Source organism: Desmodus rotundus, chromosome 8 (genome assembly GCF_022682495.2).
Source record: "Desmodus rotundus isolate HL8 chromosome 8, HLdesRot8A.1, whole genome shotgun sequence".
Lineage (NCBI taxonomy): Eukaryota > Metazoa > Chordata > Mammalia > Chiroptera > Phyllostomidae > Desmodus > Desmodus rotundus.
Window position 1 is genome coordinate 124109682 of NC_071394.1, and position 16969 is coordinate 124126650.

Here is a 16969-nt window from a genome sequence, read left to right on the forward strand (position 1 = left end):
AAACAGCCAAACTATCCATGGCAATGGAGGTCAGGATAGTGGCTACTTTGGGAGGAATATCAACAGGAGGGGACATGAGAGAACCCACTTAGGTACTAGACACGTTCTACATCTTAATCTGAGTATGAACATATGTAAAAACGTATCAAGGTGGACTCTTCAGATTTAATGTTTTCTGTATGTAGGTTATGCTCCAATTTTTTTATTGATTGATTTAGAGAGAGAGAAACATCAATTTGTTGTTCCACTCATTTATGCATCATTGGTTGATTCTTGTATGTGACTGGGGATCGAACCCTCAACCTGGACATATTGGGGCAATGCTCTAACCAGCTGAGCTACATGGTCAGGGCTACCCCATTTTCTTTAAGTGCAGTTATGGAAGGTGGAATCCTGTTTTCCCAAAGCCTCCTTTTCCCATATCTTTGGTTCCACCTCCTTAGCTTCTTATTTCCGCTTAGGCACATCTCCTACCTAATTTAGTTTTAGAAGAAGTAGGGCTGTTTGCCACTTGGAATGTTGGGTTTTTTTTTTTAACTTACATAGTGCTGATGATACAACCTTTGTCAAGAGCCCTTGGAATTGTTCAGTGTGGTGATACCTGGTTATCTGATGGATACAACTCTGTATCGGCCAAAAATTTTACCCCACACGTGAAGCATCCTGAGTGTGTGTGTGTACATTTTGGATCCTACAGTACAAAAGGGAGTTCCCCGTTTGTAACTTAAATTTGAAATGTACACATATTTTCTTGGTCCAACATGTGTTTTTCTTTACTTCTGTGTTTTCTTGAGTCTTAGACTCCTTATTCCTCCAATCTGCCCTACCTGAAAAGTGGACATAATAGTATATTTTGCCACTGCACGGACAGAAATTACACTGTGTAAGAAAGCTATCTTGTGTTCAGAACTTATGAGAAAAATGCTTTCAGAATAGGTAAATGTGCTTCTTTTTAAAAAAAATAATTATTTCTCCTTGCAAAATCCTGTTGCTTGACTTGAAGACAGGTTCTGGTGCCCACTGGGAGGGAAATCCCTCCACTGCCCTCTGGTGGCAAGAAGGAATGATCGCATCTTTTTGCACAGTTCTAGGCCTGGAGATGTCTTAAGCCTCCAGAATAGAAACCCATGGAGCCTTCAGCTCCATAAATGGCTGTGCATCTGTCTTTGTTCTTAATACCGTTTGTCAGTTCTCTAATTTTTCTTGCCAGGACTGTGAAAAACCAGGAATCTCTTGCCTAACCATGCACTGTAACCTGAGTGCACTTGCTAAAGAAGAAAGCCGTACCATCGACATTTACATGCTGCTGAACACAGAAATATTGAAGAAGGTAAGTCCTGAGCAACTGCACCCTCGAGGTTCATTTAAAAGCATTTGACTTGGTTTCTCATGCAACACTGCCTGCCCCTTTTAAAACGTCCTTGGCCAGTGCCGTTGGGAATTCCGCTGGAGGAGGCTAGGGAAAAATACGAGAGCCTCGCTGTTCCGAGTTGTGGTCCAGGGATTCCCAACAGCAGCCTCACCTGGGAGCTCGTTAGAAATACCGAGTCTTGGACTCCGCCCCAGACCTGCTGAGTCAGCCCTTCCATTTTCACAAGCTGCTTGTTTTGCACAGGTTTCTCCAACGTTAGCTTGCGTCAGCATCACCTGGAGACCTTGTTAAAACGCAGGTTCCCAGGAGTGGAGTCACTGAGATGCTGTGTTTCTGACAAGTTCCCAGGTGATGCCAATACTGCTGGTCTAGGGGCCACGTTTTAGATGAGGGGGTGGCAAGCCTTTTCTGTGAAAACAGCACAAACATGGTAGACGTGGGGCCCTGTAGTCTGGCCACTGCTCCGCTCTGCCGTTGTGTTGTGAAGTGGTCACAGGCCCTGCTCAGACACACGGGCGTGGCTGCGTTCCAACAGGACTTTTACAAAAACAGGCCAAGGGCTGGACTGGACCTATGGCTCGTAGTTGGCGACCCCTTGTTTAGGTGACACCTTACTTCAGAGAAGTCCAACTTTTGAACCTCAGGTCACTTTGCTATTGCAAGTTTATCAAAAGTGGGTCATAAAAAAAAAAAGACCTCAGCCAGTGAATCAGTGACCCTTAAAACAAACATACAAATTCACTGTGATTTATTTCTACGGAAGAGCTGCTGGGGATGAAAGGCCACATCCAACAAGATGCTTTCAAAATAATCCCATGTGAAGATAAAACTAAATATGCATGTTAGGCACAGAGATTCTATTTATTTTCCTTTGGAAAAACTAAACGTGTCAGTCCATGTAAGCCTGTCAGCGTGTGAGTGAATATCCTTAGCAAAGCCACTCCAGTGTCATTTTTTAAATTAGGCACAGCAGTCGTGTGCTGACCTGAAAAGTCACAGGCACTAGGGAATGCAGGGTGTTTTCCCCACCTTCCAAGGAGACCCGAGCTCAGTCCTGCTTTCTCTGGATTCCTTGGGAGGGAAACGTGTTTGAGGCACAGTGGGCTCACACAGCAGAGCTTCCCTGTTGTCCCCATCCCTTGAAAAAGGACAGTGTCGTGACAGGACCGGGCATGAGTTACAGTGCCACTGCCCACCCAGAAGTGAGCCTGGAAGCCCCGGGCCACAGCGAGCGCCCTCCTGGCATAGGTCCCTGGGTCAGCTGAGGGACTGTGATTGTGCAGGCTTACTCAGCCTGCCTGTGTTCTTGACAAGTGGCCCTGGTGACAGTTTTATTCCCCACTGTCGACTGAGCCCTGGTGTTGGCGCAGATGGCGGGAAACCACTCTGATTTCCCCCTTCACCCGGGGCCCAGACAGCGGCTTGATTCACTCTCAAGGCCTCTAGCCTTCCTGGCACACAGCTCCGTAGTCTGATCTTCTGCATCTCCCTCTCTCTCAGTGATCAGTGGCAACCACATGTCCCTCTGACTGCTGTCCCCATGGGCTATCCAGTCCAGTCGGCACCCAAGAGAGCAGAGAGCCGTGGGGTGTCTCTTGCGGCCGTTGGAGGGTCATTCTCCCTGAGAGTGCATTTTCAGCAGAAACCAACAGAAATTTCAGGCTGACCCAGAGGCCAGGTGGGGCCCCAGCAGCCCCCAGAGCTCAGAATGCCAAATGTCAGTCCCCTGAAGCCAGCCCTGACCTCCCTTGGTGGGGTGGAGCAGGAGGTGGCTCCGGGAGTCCTCCCGCCTCCCTAAGGATGTGGAGCGGCGCCAGCCGTGTGGTTTGCCTGGGCCGCCAGCATGTTTGTTTTCCTTTGACCTCAGGGTCTGGCCCCGGACAAGGGAATTTGCGGTTTTATTGTTTTGACCTTAACAAGTTTTCATTTGAAATGTAGGATCTGATTTTTTTAATTACCAGAGGATTTAGATTTCTTTGAAAGTGTTCTTCTGCCACCACCAAGGCCCGTGCTGTGGCAGGTTCCTCATCTGCTCGGCCTTGAACCTTGACAGCATTATTGTCATGGTTATTATTATTGTTTTCATGATTAATACCTGAGATGATGATAATTGTTATCATCCCCGATTGAAAACCCAGTGTGTCCTGACACATAAAAGCGTACATTTATAAAACTGGTAAAAGGTTATTTGCACACACTGTTATTCACTGCTTCATGTGAGTTGACTGGAGCAGCAACTTGTAGAGACAAGCTTCCCAGGGTATTTAAAAGATGTTTTATTACTGTTTTTTTTTAAGATTTTATTTATTTATTTTTAGAGAGGGGAAGGGAGGGAGAAAGAGAGGGAGAGAAACACCATGTACAAGAGACACGTTGATCGGTTGCCTCTTGCACACCCCTAACCGGGGACCTGGCCTGCAACCCAGGCATGTGCCCTGACTGGGACTCGAACCAGGGACCTCTCCGTTCACAGGACGGGTGCCCAATCCACTCAACCACACCAGTCAGGGCAATTACTGTTTTAAAGAAGAGCAATAATCAGTGCATAATAATGCCCAGGTGAAGTACACAAAGTGACACCCTGTGCATCGTCCCAGGAAGGTCTTGGTGATTTCTTTGTCAGCGACGAACAGAGGGCCCCTCAGAACTGTTCCCTATTAAGAGAGTTCTCCACTTTTCATTGCTGGCGGTGGGTTTAACCAGAAGTGGGTCAGAACTGGCGTCTGCTGTACGCCTCCTCGCGTGCAGGCAAGCTGGGTAGATGAGGGTGGGTGCACTACAAGACACCTTGATGGCAGAGCCCCAGCTACCCACCCCCACAGGTGGGGTGCTGAATGCTCCAGTTGTCTGTCCTCTGTTTCCACGACCAAAGCCAGGCTGCCTCTCTGCTCCATGGTTTGTCCGTACCACTGGCCCGAGGTTCTGGCCCTTTCCTAAGCCATATTTTGCCAACCCCTGTCTTTTTCCACATTCCTTCTCCACCCTGGCCTTGGAGCCATTTTCTCATTTTCTGGATCGGTGGCTTTGACTCTCAGCCCACACCAGGGCTTCTGACTGCGCCTGGCTGGTGGGCTCTTCCTGAGTCTTGGAGGTGCCTATACCTAATTTATAAGGCAGATGCTTCCTGCTTTCTCACGTCTCCATCAGGTACCCTCTCTCCATGTGAAATGGCCTTGAACCCAAAACACCTTCATTTAAGAGCCAGGAAACAGTTAAAAGTAACTCGTAGGAAGGGTTTGAGGGTTGTGGTCAGAGCAGGAAGACGTTTGAGAATGTCAATCAAATGCCTCCCGTGGAACGGCCAGGCCTGGATTTGTTTTACACGATTAAACAGCTTTCTTTATTCCCTACTCCTTGTGACTGTGTCAATATCAGTATCCCAATATCTGGCTCTTCCCACTTGGAAATCACAGCACACACGCTTGCCTGTGTTGATGATTAGCAAAACTCCATAGTTACTCAGCATCCACCGTGATATGAAAGAATTCTCGCGCGAGAGACTGGAGCTCTCTGTTGAGGTGGGTGCCCACGAAGCAGAGGTAGCTACCTCACTGATATAAATTTGTCTGGTCCACGTGGAATCTTGGGATTTCCATTCCGCCTGGTACCCGGCCACTGTCACTGAAGGATCTTACGCAGAGTTGTGTTGCTTCCTCCACAGGACAGTTCATCTGTCATCCAGTTCATGACCCGTGGCAAGGTGAAGGTGGACCCTGCCCTCAGGGTGGTGGAGATAGCCAGTGGGAACCCAGAGGAGATGACGGTGAGTCAGCCCCCCCGGGACAGCCCTTCTCGGAGGGGAGGGAATCTGGGTGACTCGGTCCTGGAATTTGAGGGTAAAGATGGTTTCTGAGGCAAGACGCCAGCTTTGTGGGAGGCCCGCCTGGGCTTCCAGACCCCCATGGGGAGCTTCTGCGGTCTGCTCGTGTTGTGATAGCATCATTGTTCAGGATGCCATCGTGATGTGAAAGCTCCCTGCTATGACCAGCCAAAGGAAAAACAGTCTGGAAGGACCCTTGACAAGGCTTGGATTTCCACCCCGAAGCCAAGGCTATTTTTATCTTCCTCAGACCTTTCCCTGAAACCTCATCTGCCTTTCCAATGAAATTGCTCCATGGATAAACACTGGATAAAAACAAGTTGTTTGAATAAGTTAAAGAGGTCACATCCAAATAGCCGAGTCCTAGAACCTTCTCTTTCATTCTCTACCTACTGCCTGGTTTTCCATGGAATCAAACACAATTGGCATGCAGACCTGAGACGTGGGAAGTTGTGGCAACCGGGAGACTTGGTTCCAGCGGTGCTGGAGGCAAAGGGCGGCCTTGGAGTTTTACTGCCTTTTAGTAGGGTGGGGAGGGGAAGCTCGTCCTTTGACTGCCCCCCACACTCAGTCCTAGGCAAATGGAAAGGGGAAACAGCAACCTGTGACTGGTTTTGCCAATGAGCTGTGGAAGGAGGCTACCTTTTTGCATGTCCTTCCCCAGAGTTTGCCTCATCTCAAGGGAGATGTCACCCTCTCTTGGAAGAGTCAGTGTTGCTGTGACAAGTTCACAGAAGGGATGTGTTCATAAAGATTGCTGACTTATAAAAATATTATTAATTTATTTTCTAATGGCCATGGAGACACCACGTGTCTAAATGTTAGGATGGGATTGGGCCAAAGTCCACTCGTGTAAGACCCTGGTTGGGAAGTTTCATGTAGAACATAAGTGTCTGGCGACCCCAGTGAGATCTCAGTCCTGCTCCAGTTGGCGGTGAGCAGGACCCAAGGCCATCACCTGGGGCGGAATGAACACCGTGTGAACCTGTGAATGACTGAGGACGTCAAAGCCGCACCAGGACCTGGCCCTTCCAGACTCAGTGCGGGATGGACGGTCAGATGTACAGCTTTCCTCCTCTGGTCACACTGAGAAATTGGCCACGCAGCCATTTTACTCATAGAAACTAAAGGGATAAAGTGGAAGGATGCTGGAATCCTCCGTTACCCAGGGCCAGTTTTCCTGACAGGTCAAATGTTTCAAGTTGGCTTTGGCCTCTTGGGGCCATTTCACTGCCAATGCAGACCTTCACCTGGGAAGTGAAGGAGAATGGTGATTCACTGCTCGTTGTCATAGCTCTGGTTGGAGAGTTTCATAGAATGAAACACATGCCCCACATGAGAGGCTTGGTGTGTTCTGGTAGACCACGGTGTTCCCAATCAAGAGCTAATGGAAGTAATTAACAGGTTTCCTACAGGTGGAATCCCTTGTGTAGATTTATTTTTTAAAAGGTTTATTTATTTATTAATTTTTAGACAGAGGGGAAGGGAGGGAGAAAGAGGGAGAGAAACATCAATGTGCAGTTGCCTCTCATGCGCCCCCTACTAGGGACCTGGCCTGCAACCCAGGCGTGTGCCCTGACTGGGAATCGAACCAGCGACCCTTTGATTCACAGACTGACACTCAATTCATTGAGCCACACCAGCCAGGGCCCTTTGTGTAGATTTTCAAAAATCTATCTATCATGGAGAACATTGTCTTTGATTAAGACACTGAGCTGTGTGTGGGATCCAGGAAGGTATTACTTAACTTCCCATTGTTGGGTACTGAATCATCTGTACTCCCCCAAAATGCCACTTACATTAATTACAGTTCCATTTTGAGCACTGTGGTAATATTTTCATTATCAAGAGTTCTTTGGAAGAAGCTCTCATTTCAACTGATTTTTTGTCAGTACGCCCAAGAAAAAAGTAACACCCATCATCACCCCACAATGCCCCCTTCTCCCTTCTTTCCCTGACTTTGCCTTTTTTAATCCGTGGTCTCAAATGAAGTTCTACAATCTGTTCTTAAGTTTTCTGGCAGAAAAAAAAAATCTTTTCTGAGAAGGAAGATTTGCCTTTTTAGAACAAGCACGTTCTTTCCTGTGTGATTCTCCCGAACGCCTGCCTCTTAGTCAATCGTGCTTCCGAGGGGAAACTTCCGTAGAGGGTAGCTACCAAATTTAAATCGGGCAAAATGGCACAGGATTTTAGATTAGGCACCAAGTTTTTACGGCCTTGGGACCAAACGGAAGTGTCCTTGCAGCTGGCATGGAGCAGGGTGGGGGCAAGAGGAGGAAAACAGATTGTTTAACCACATCAAGTCTACACGGTGGGCAACGGAGAGGGAAATCAAAAAATTTTCCTGTGGCTCCTTGTGTCTTTCATTTTTAGGCCATGGAAAGAGTAGTGCTTTGCAGAGCAGTTGGGTGAATACCTAGAAATGGGTCTTGAAGCATTTGCCCTGTTTATTAATAAGTAGATCTTGGGGTACTTCCCAGGTAGGGTGTGAACATGGATCCAAGACCAACTGCACCAGGCTTACTTGGCTTGGTGTAGACCCACACCTGAGAATTCCAGCCTTGTTACTTTTCAGGGAGAATTGCCAGCAGCTGAGGTTAGAAACTCCCCCAGGGCAAACCAAGAATCTATGGAATCAGCTCTGCCACCGCGAGCTACCACCCCCACGCTTGCTTCCCAGGCTGCAGGAGAAGCTTATATGAATTACGGAGCAAATCCATTTTCTTGGTATTTTAAAAGAGCAGAATATGTGAGAAACACACAAACCCACAGATAAAGGAGTAAGTCGTTGCCACGTGCAGTTTGTGCACCAGGCTGAGGTCTTAGGTGCAAGCAGGGGCAGGGGCTGATCCGTCTCCTTTTGGCAGGACCAGGTGGATGAGAAGGGTATCTGGTAGGTCTCAGGATTGCCTGGGACACTGGAGAACCAGACCGGGGGTGTAAGAGATGTCAAGAAATATGAGCGCCGTAACCACGGGCTCAGTGAGGCCCTGGAGGAGCCTGGTGTAGTGCTCTGGATACAGGTGGCCCTGGATTCTCTGAGCTTCTTGCTCTGGAATCGGGCAGGATCTTCTCCCTGGTTGAGGTTAGGTCCTGGTCATTGGGGCACTGGGAGCCCAGGAAGAGCAGCTCACTAGCCTCACCCTCGCCCTAAGACTCACACAGAGGAGGGTTCCCCAGCACTGGAAGTGGGTTCAGGACTAGGCTGCTAAAAAGTGACAAATACCCTTCCCATGTGCTTCTCTTAATACTGAGGGTCAGTATTTGGCCAGCCACCTCCAGCTCTCCTCAGAGCTCCCGTGTGAGCTAGAGGCCTTGTTCAACCACTTACACCACCGATTAGTACTGACTTTCTGGTTGAGGAGCATTGGTGTTCTCTGCTTTGTTTTGTTGTAAGAAATAATGCACGTGAATGAGCGGTGCTTCCTTGTTGATTTCACGGGGTGAATGTTTGGAGCCCTTGAGCCGTGGTGCATGGGAACCTCCCTCACCCATGCAGCCACTCAGCCCCATGGCAAGGCACAGAGCCATGTGGGATGAAAGGGCCTGGACCAATGCAAAGCCCCCAGCATGGAATAGAACTAATCAGTTGTTTTAAAGGATCTCTGTTGAAACTGCCCAGGTGCCCTTGGAGTGCGGCTGGCTCCTTGAGATGGGACCTGGCTCTTGTTACCCTAGCTGGGGCTTCCCCTTCTCAGTCCACATCAGCCCCAGAAGGAAGCCTCATGACCACAGCCATGCTTTCACTCCCAACTAACCTGCTGTGGCCACAGCCACGCTTTCTACTTCCAACTCACCTGCCCAGTCAAGCACCGTTTGATCGGGGCAGCAAATCTCAGCTGCATTTTCCTGAAACCACCTGGGTTCAGTTCCCAGTCTTGGCCCTTTCGGGAAGTCAGCACTTCTGGGTTGACCTTTTCTCTCTGTGCATAGGGAGCACTGTGGGTTCAAGTCAATCCCCCTCGGGTCCAGATGTTGGACCGTGGGTATCAGATCAGCTCGGTGAGCCTCAGTTTCCTCCTGGGAAAGCTGCTGTCTATTTCCCGGAGACTTCCCTCTCTTTCTGTCCCCCACCACGGCCCCCAACCAAAGACGCAAGCCAGGGCACCCTAGCCAGAGGGACCCCGGCTAACATGGTGAGCAAAGTTGACTCCTAGTGTTGCCCCCATAGTGCCTTTCTCGTAGTGCTTCTTGACGCAGATCTTACAATTTTCACTGTCACCAGGCAGACTGTGACTTGTCCTTTACCATGTATGTGGCCGATTGCAGTTACAACTACATTCCACATAGCAAGAGTGTTTTCCCCGTTGAACCCCAAGTTGCACTGAGATGTAGCATAAAGAAGAGAGTCACTGGACTGTCACCACCCTCATCCTGCACCATCATCGAAAGGTGGCAGGTGGTCCTCCTGTCCTCTCCCCGCCCCCCCCCCATGTGTGAGGATTAAACTGTAACCATGAGGAACTGCGAAAAAGCCCAGCACAGTTCGCCACAGTGCCTGAGTCATGCTTCCTAATGGTCACTATTTGCTTACTCACTTGATGACTATTTATTGAGGGCTTGCTAAGGGCCAGGCACTGTACTGGGCACTGGGGACACAATAGGGAACAAAATGGACATGGTCCCTGCCCTCCCAGAGCTGACTGACAGGATGACAGACAGTAAAGAAGGAAGCAACAAAGGTTTTATTTTATTTTTTAATTGAGAGAAAAAAGAAAAACATGGCTGTGTTGTCCCACTTACTTATGCATTCATCCGTTGATTATTGTATATGCCCTGACCGGGAATCAAACCCACGACTTTGCCATATCAGGACGATGCTCTAACCAACTGAACTATCTGACCAGGGCTGCAGGGGTTTTCTTTTCAATCGAGGCTAGTGTTATGGGAGTTACCTGCTTTGGATGGGGGTCAGGGAATGTTCCTCCAAGGAAACTGAGACCTAGAGCACGAGAGGGAAGTGGCTTGCCCGGCACGGTGAAGCTCCCAGTGGCAGCGGGGGAGAGCAGTGAGAAGACACAAACAGCTTGCCATAGTCAAGGCTGATGGACCAGTGTGGCAGGAACCTGTGGAGCAATGGAGACACCCACGATGGAAGACACGGGCAGGGCCCCTGCCCTGTAACCCAAGGGGGCAGTTCCACAGGAAAGCCATTGTACGATTCCAGTTTGAGCAGGGAATGGCGTGTTTCAATGTCTAGTCCTTAAATGTCGCAGGCTCCTGTGCAGACAGTGGATTGTAAGGGTGAAAGGTAGAAATAAGGGAGCTAATTAGAAGGTTGTGACTGTCACCTGGCAAGCGATGATGGTGGCAGAGAAGATAGAAATGGACAGGCAGATGTGTGTGAGCGAAGAGGTGACAATTTGTACTAGTCACATGTAGGGAGTATCTGTCCGAAAGGGTTAGGAGATACCAAATCACATCTTGATGCAAAGCCCCTTGCCTGGTACACCCGCTGTGCAGTTACTAGTGGCTCTCATCGCATAAAGAGACGGCAAGAACAGGATGGGCCGTTTGACGTGGTTATCTCCTGTCACTCTCACATCGCCCTCGTGAACTCGGCGTTATTACTGCCATTTTCTCCTGGGGAAACTGAGGCTTTAGGAGGCAAGGAGACTACCAGCCTGAGGTGCCACAGCTTGCCAGTGGAAGAGCCAAGACTGGCCTCCAGGTCTACCCACTTGCGAGCCCCGAGTCTTCCCTAATCCTTCATTCCTCCGACCTGTGCTGTCCCATCGCCCCACGCCCACACACAGTGGGAGCACCATTCTGAGCAGGAGGTAGGAGTCACAGTCCTGAGCGGTAAACAGCTGGTCCTTTGTCATAGGAGTGACCCTTGGCTCTGGTAGCCTCAGAAGCACATGGTGTTCAGACTTAGATGTCTGTTGATTCTGGAGCCCTTCCCTTTGGGGCCAGGTCCCTAAGCAGAGGCATCCTACTCATCAAGAGGAGAATTAGGGCTCCCGCGGAGCCCTGGATAGCTTCACGTAAATGAGCTGAATTCTCCGCCTCCCTTTGAAGAGAGGTTCTGAGGACTCTCAGGAGGAAAGGACATAAACTCTCTCGGCACAGTGTCTGGCACATAGTAAGTTCTCAACAAATGTGACCCATTATTAACAACAAAGGAATTAGCACCAGCCCAGTTTATTCCTGTGCAAATTCTAACAGAGCAAGGAATTTCTGGAAGCCGGCACCTGGCGGGCATGGGCGTGGTTGACGTCTCTGTCTCTCACAGCCCAGGCTTACAACGTTGACCTTGCCAAATGTATGGTTTATGTTCTGTTCATTGGTGTCGTCTCCGGAAGCCTCCCTGCTCCCCCAAGCCGATGGTGCTTTCTGGAGGCTATGTGCTGAGAGCAATTTATGACATGGTTCGGCTGAGAACATTTCGCCTGGCCCCCTTGCCCCTGTCCCACAGCCCCACAGGATAATAGGTGTAATCAGAAGCAGGTGAAAATGTCCTTTCACTGTCCCAGGTGCTCTTCTCTTTCTGCTTTTCATTATATATAAAGTCCTTCCCTCCGTGAGACATGGGTACCGTTGACCACAGAGAGAGCAGCTTGCTGTTGTACTCACCTTCGCCGGTTGAACCCCCTGGCCGAGGTGGTGAGTGGCACTGACTGAATGGTCCTCCCCAGCACTGGAAGCCCTTGGTCCAGCTTGGGCCAGGTGTACCCCATATGGTCATATCCTCTGGCCTTATGGAGACCTAAGCATTTCCAGCTGTGACATTAGGCGCATTTGCAATGGTCAGATTGTGGAAGCTTCCAGAAACACAGAAGTGAATCAAGCACTGTGGTTTAGGTTCGCCAGCTGCCTCAGACTGGAAGTTGGCTCCTGGTCATTTCCTGATGCCAGCTTGCCAACTTCAGGTGCATTCAACTTCACAGCAGCAGGCAGGATGCCCAGCGTCTGGGCCGTGCCATCAGCCCCTGGGTGTGCAGGCTGGTGTCTGTCCTCCTTAAAGGCCCTGTTGAGGCAAATCCCCATGCTCCTCATTTTCTTGTTTTAGGAGTTGGCATCCAACAGCTAAGCCCTCCAGCTGCAGACCGTAGGCATGCCACCTTCCGTTCCCCGGCTGGTTAGATCCTCTGCCTTCCCTGGCTCTCTGCCGCCCACCACCCTCTAAAACCAGCACACAGGCACCCCCACACTCAGTCTTCTTTCTCTTTTTACATCAGAAGCATGGATCTCCCCTGGGGAGACCACTTCCCCTGCAACTCAAGTCTTACTGGGGCTGTTTGTTACCCCTCGTAACGTTCTCCCTTCTAATCCTCTTGGCAACCTTGTCACTGCCCTGGTGAAAACCCTCCACTGTCTTCCCATTTCTCTTAAGACATACAGTTTTTTAAAAAAAGATTTTATGAATTTATTTTTAGAGAGATGGGAAAGGAGGGAAAAAGAGAGGGAGAGAAACATCAGTGTAAGAGAAACATCGATTGGTTGCCTCTTGCATGCACCCTGGCCGGGGACCTAACCCCCAATCCAGGCATGTGCCCTGACTGGGAATTGAACCAGAGATACTTTGCTTTGCAGTACAATGCCCAGTCAACTGAGCCACACCGGTCAGGGATGCGTATAGTTCTTAATGTGGCCCCAGCCTCACCTTGAACATCTTCCTCTGGCTTCTGGTTCAATGTGTTTGCTCCGACCTCTCTCTCTGCTGGCCGTGTCTTACCCCTGCCCAGCTCACTCCCGCCACAGGGACTTTGCTCATGCTCTCCCTCCTCCTTGGATTGATGTTCCCTCCCCTCTTTGACTACGTAGTTAACTTCTGCTTATCCTTTGACTCTCAACTCAAGCAGTTCATCAAGGAACTCTTTCTGACTGCCGTGCCCGTCTCAGTCTCTGATAACCGAGAACCTCTCCCCTGGGGCACTCTCCAGAGTTATAAATTTGCATTTAAGTGTCTATTTGGCAAGCAGAAAGCTCCACAGGCGCATAGACTCCCTGTTTTATTCATCAGTGAGTCCCCACAGTTCTTGGCAATAGTAGGTGCTGCATATACATTTGTCAAATGGGTGAACAAACAAATGGGTAGGTGGGCAGATGGATAAATGGGTGGCCAGGACTCCCCCCAAAGGAATAACCTTTGCAGATATATTTTGGAAGTAGAGAAAAGTACAGTCAGAGCCTGCAGCTTCAAATCCTACCTTCTCTTCTGTTGCAGACTGAATCATATCCATGCCTCATCTCATATTATGGTAGAAAACATGGACTTTACTAATTTTTGCATTCGTGAATCACATAATGAATCACTACTGTGGGTTAGATGCAGGAGAGCAAGTATTGGAATCCTCGTTCTATAAGAATTCACTTTGCTGGAGCCTGTAGACAAGAAGTTACATCGTTACCTTTCAGAGTGAGAAGGACTTAGAACTGGGACCATGACCTGCTCACTGTGGCTTTAAAATGAAGCTTTGTGGCGCCAAGGGTTCCCTTGAGTTGGCTCAGGGGCTGCTGGGGTTGGGGTGGAGATTGGGGGGACAGGCTTGGGAAGGGGACTGAGCAGACAGAGCTCTGGCTGCCCATCTTCTTCACAGCCAGCGAACCCACATTTTTCTGTGTTATACACTGGGACGCTGCAGTAGGTTTTCTCTGCTGAAAGGCGTTTGGAAATTGCCATGTTTACAAAAACTCAGAGAATGATTGATTCTGCTGAAAAGAGGAGAGTGGGCAGGCTTCTTGGAAGAGGCATCGGAGCAGTGTGTCTTCTTAATATTTTTAAGTTGGCTTTAAATGCTCAGTTAAAAAAATGTTTTTAAAAAGCAAAAAGTAGAAACAAGGAAAAACATCCCCATAATCTCAGAAAGCACCTTTTACTTTTAAGTTTTCTACCATTTTTCTGCAAAGCTGAAGTCTTTGATATATTAAATTGGGATCCTGGTTTTTACACTTAAATTATAACATTTATTGTTTTTCACGTTATTATCATGTTTTCAAAAGTATTTAAAACTTGGAAATCGGGAAAAAAGATGATGTCCTTCCAAAGGCATCTCAGAGCATCCCTTGTCCCCTTCCTACTCAGTGTGGTCACAGCCAGCAGCACCGGCATCACCAGGGAGCTCATTTGCCACGTAGGCCCCAACCCTGACTGGCTGGTGCAGAATCTGCAGGGTGTCCAGGTGTCGCACGTGCTCCTTGTACACCTTAAAATTCAGGAACAGCACTGCCTAATTTTCCCAAGCCAGCCTAGTTCTCCATGGCCCAGCTTTTCTGTGAAGTCACCTATCAACTCATGGAAGACTGATAAGTTATAGACGGCTTTTGCCAGAAAAGATGAAAATGATTTCTGTCTGGCAGAAAATGTAGTTTATTGCCTTCTCGGGTACCAACCAGTTTTGTGTCCAATTTCAGAATTTTTTTTTCTGCGATTGCACATACATTCAGACCCTTCTTTGAACTGCCTTTACCATCCCGCTGATTCCCTCAATAATGAATTAAACAAGTCTTTGCCGTGCACTCGATGTATTTTTGTGTGAGAGTCATGTCTGAATTGTTTGCAAATCTTACTTCGACGGCCCGCTTTATCATCACCGTTTAACAGCTCTGTGGTTCTCCCCTGTGGGCTTGCTCGTTACTTCTCCATCGCCCTGTGGTTGGACATTCAGAATATTTCTACTTCACCAATAGAAATAATCCTGCCGTGAACATCCTTGAATATAAAACTTTTCCTGTACTTTATGTGTCTTGCCTTAGGGTAGATGTTTAAGTGCAGAATTAATGCATCGAAGGTAGAACGTTTGGAAGGTGAGCAATGTTGGAGTGTGTCAAAGGGACAAGAGCAGGAGAGCACTGAGGGTGACAAAAAGCCAGGTCCCACGGGGAGATGACTAATTGGCAGGAGTGTCACAAACACACATCCTGCGAGCGGCTGAAAAGGTGGGAAGGAGGCCGACTGTGCAGAGCCTGGTACCCTGAATTACAATATGTGTTCGGCATAAAGGGAAGCCGTTGGTCGTGGAAGCCGAGAAGCAACGTGGCGGGACTGTTTCAGAACAGCTGTTTCAGACAACTGCAGGAGGCCTCCCCGAGGCTCCTGGAACAGTGCTGGTGGGAGAAGACCAGACCCGGACTGGGGCAGGTGACTGGGGATGGGAACAAGAGGACGGAGAGAAAAGATATTTGGGGACAGGTATGGGGGCTCGACCAGCATCGCCAGCTTATCAAGGTGGAGACAAGAGCTGTCCGTCTGGTCTGCCCCCATGGTCCTTGCTGCAGTTCCTTCCTCCGGTTTTCAGCTAAGATATGACTTCTTAGAACCGAAGGGTGCTCCGATCTTCACCCACAAATGAGTTTATTCGAGCCGCGATGTGCAGGAACCAGCTCTGCCAAAGCATCTAGCACACGTCCAAGAAGCTGAGTGGCGGCACTAAAAATAATAAAAGATTAAGCATGCATTCCGGGGAAGTGACGGGGCATTCTTGTGGAATTTGCCAGACTAAACTGTAGCAGGATCTCACTGTGCCTGCATCTGTAAAACCAGGCCTCCGGCATGGCTTTGCTGGGATGCCGATTTCTGACACTGAGGGGGCAGTCAGTGGCCCTGAGAAGAAGCCACCAGGGTGACCCAAATGGCTGGTCTTTGCAGCTGACCCCTCTGAGCTCACAGCCCGCCTCCGTGCTTCATTGTCAAGGAGGAGCTTCAGCAGATTTACTGCATGACCAGACACCAGGATCTTAGATAAACCACCTTATTTCTCCTCTCAGACCGCCTTTTCACAGAGGAGGGAACTGAGAGCGGGGTCATAGTCGCCTGAGGTCACGCTTCTCGGCCAATAGTGTCTCATGGTTCATCTGCACAAAACACCACGAGAGATTCTGAATGCGGGAGATGATGCCACACATAGCTCTTTAGGGGTGAGAACCCAAAGACGTGAATCTGACTTTGAAGACAGGAGTCTCTCATCTGAACCAGATAGAAAGCAATGGGCTTATGATGACAGACTTTAGAGCCCATTTCTGTCCCACCACCTCCCGCTCCCAGGTATTCCTCCTGCCTGAAAATCATTCTTTGTAAAAGCCCCTAAGAGTGTAGGCTGGATAGATAAATTGGGTATCCACACAGTGGGATACTATCGATACATAGCAATGAGAACAGACATGCCCCAACCTGGTTGAGTCTCCCAAACATCGTGTTGAATTCCAGTTACGCTGAGGACAAAAGCAGCTGAAGCTAATCCAGGCTCTTAGAAGGCGGGGTAGTGTTGCCCTCGGTGGAAGTCATGACCACAAAGGAGGGTGAGGGGCCTCTGGGCAGCTGGTCACGTGCAGTTTCTCCATCTCGGTACTGGTTCCACAGATGTGTTTAGCGTTCAGTTTGTGAAACTTCAGTGAGCTGTGCACTTGGGTGAGGTGCACTTTTCTCTATGCATATTAGATGTCAATAAATAGTTCTTAAAAATTAAGAAGTAGCCAGCCATGGACAACCTCAAAAAAATCTCCTGCCCTGGCTTGGTGGCTCAGTCAGTTGGTGTGTTGTCCCATACACCAAAAGGTTGCAGGTTCAATCCCCAGTCAGGGCACATAAGGGAGGCAACCAATCAATGTCTCTTACATTGATGTTTCTCTATCTCTTCCCCTTCCTCTCTCTCTAAAATCAATAAATATATCCTCAGGTGAGGAATTTTTTTTTTTAATCTCCCTGCCAGCAAAGATGCTGCTAAATGCTGAGAGAAACACCTCCACTGATCAAGGATAAGCTCTGCCAGGTGCTGTGCTGGGGATCCACCTGTGTTATCCCCTTGAATTCTCTGGGGAGTTTCTGTCCTATCCCT

General features: G+C 49.0%; 1 protein-coding gene across 1 annotated transcript in view; it reads left to right on the forward strand.

Moving 5' to 3' along the window:
- Positions 1 to 16969, forward strand: part of ITGA9 (integrin subunit alpha 9) — a 301990-nt gene that overhangs the window by 268555 nt on the left and 16466 nt on the right. The window contains exons 25-26 of the mRNA XM_053929726.2: positions 1211 to 1330; positions 5034 to 5135. Coding sequence (XP_053785701.1) covers positions 1211 to 1330; positions 5034 to 5135 — 222 coding nt within the window. The remainder of the gene's footprint in view (positions 1 to 1210; positions 1331 to 5033; positions 5136 to 16969) is intronic.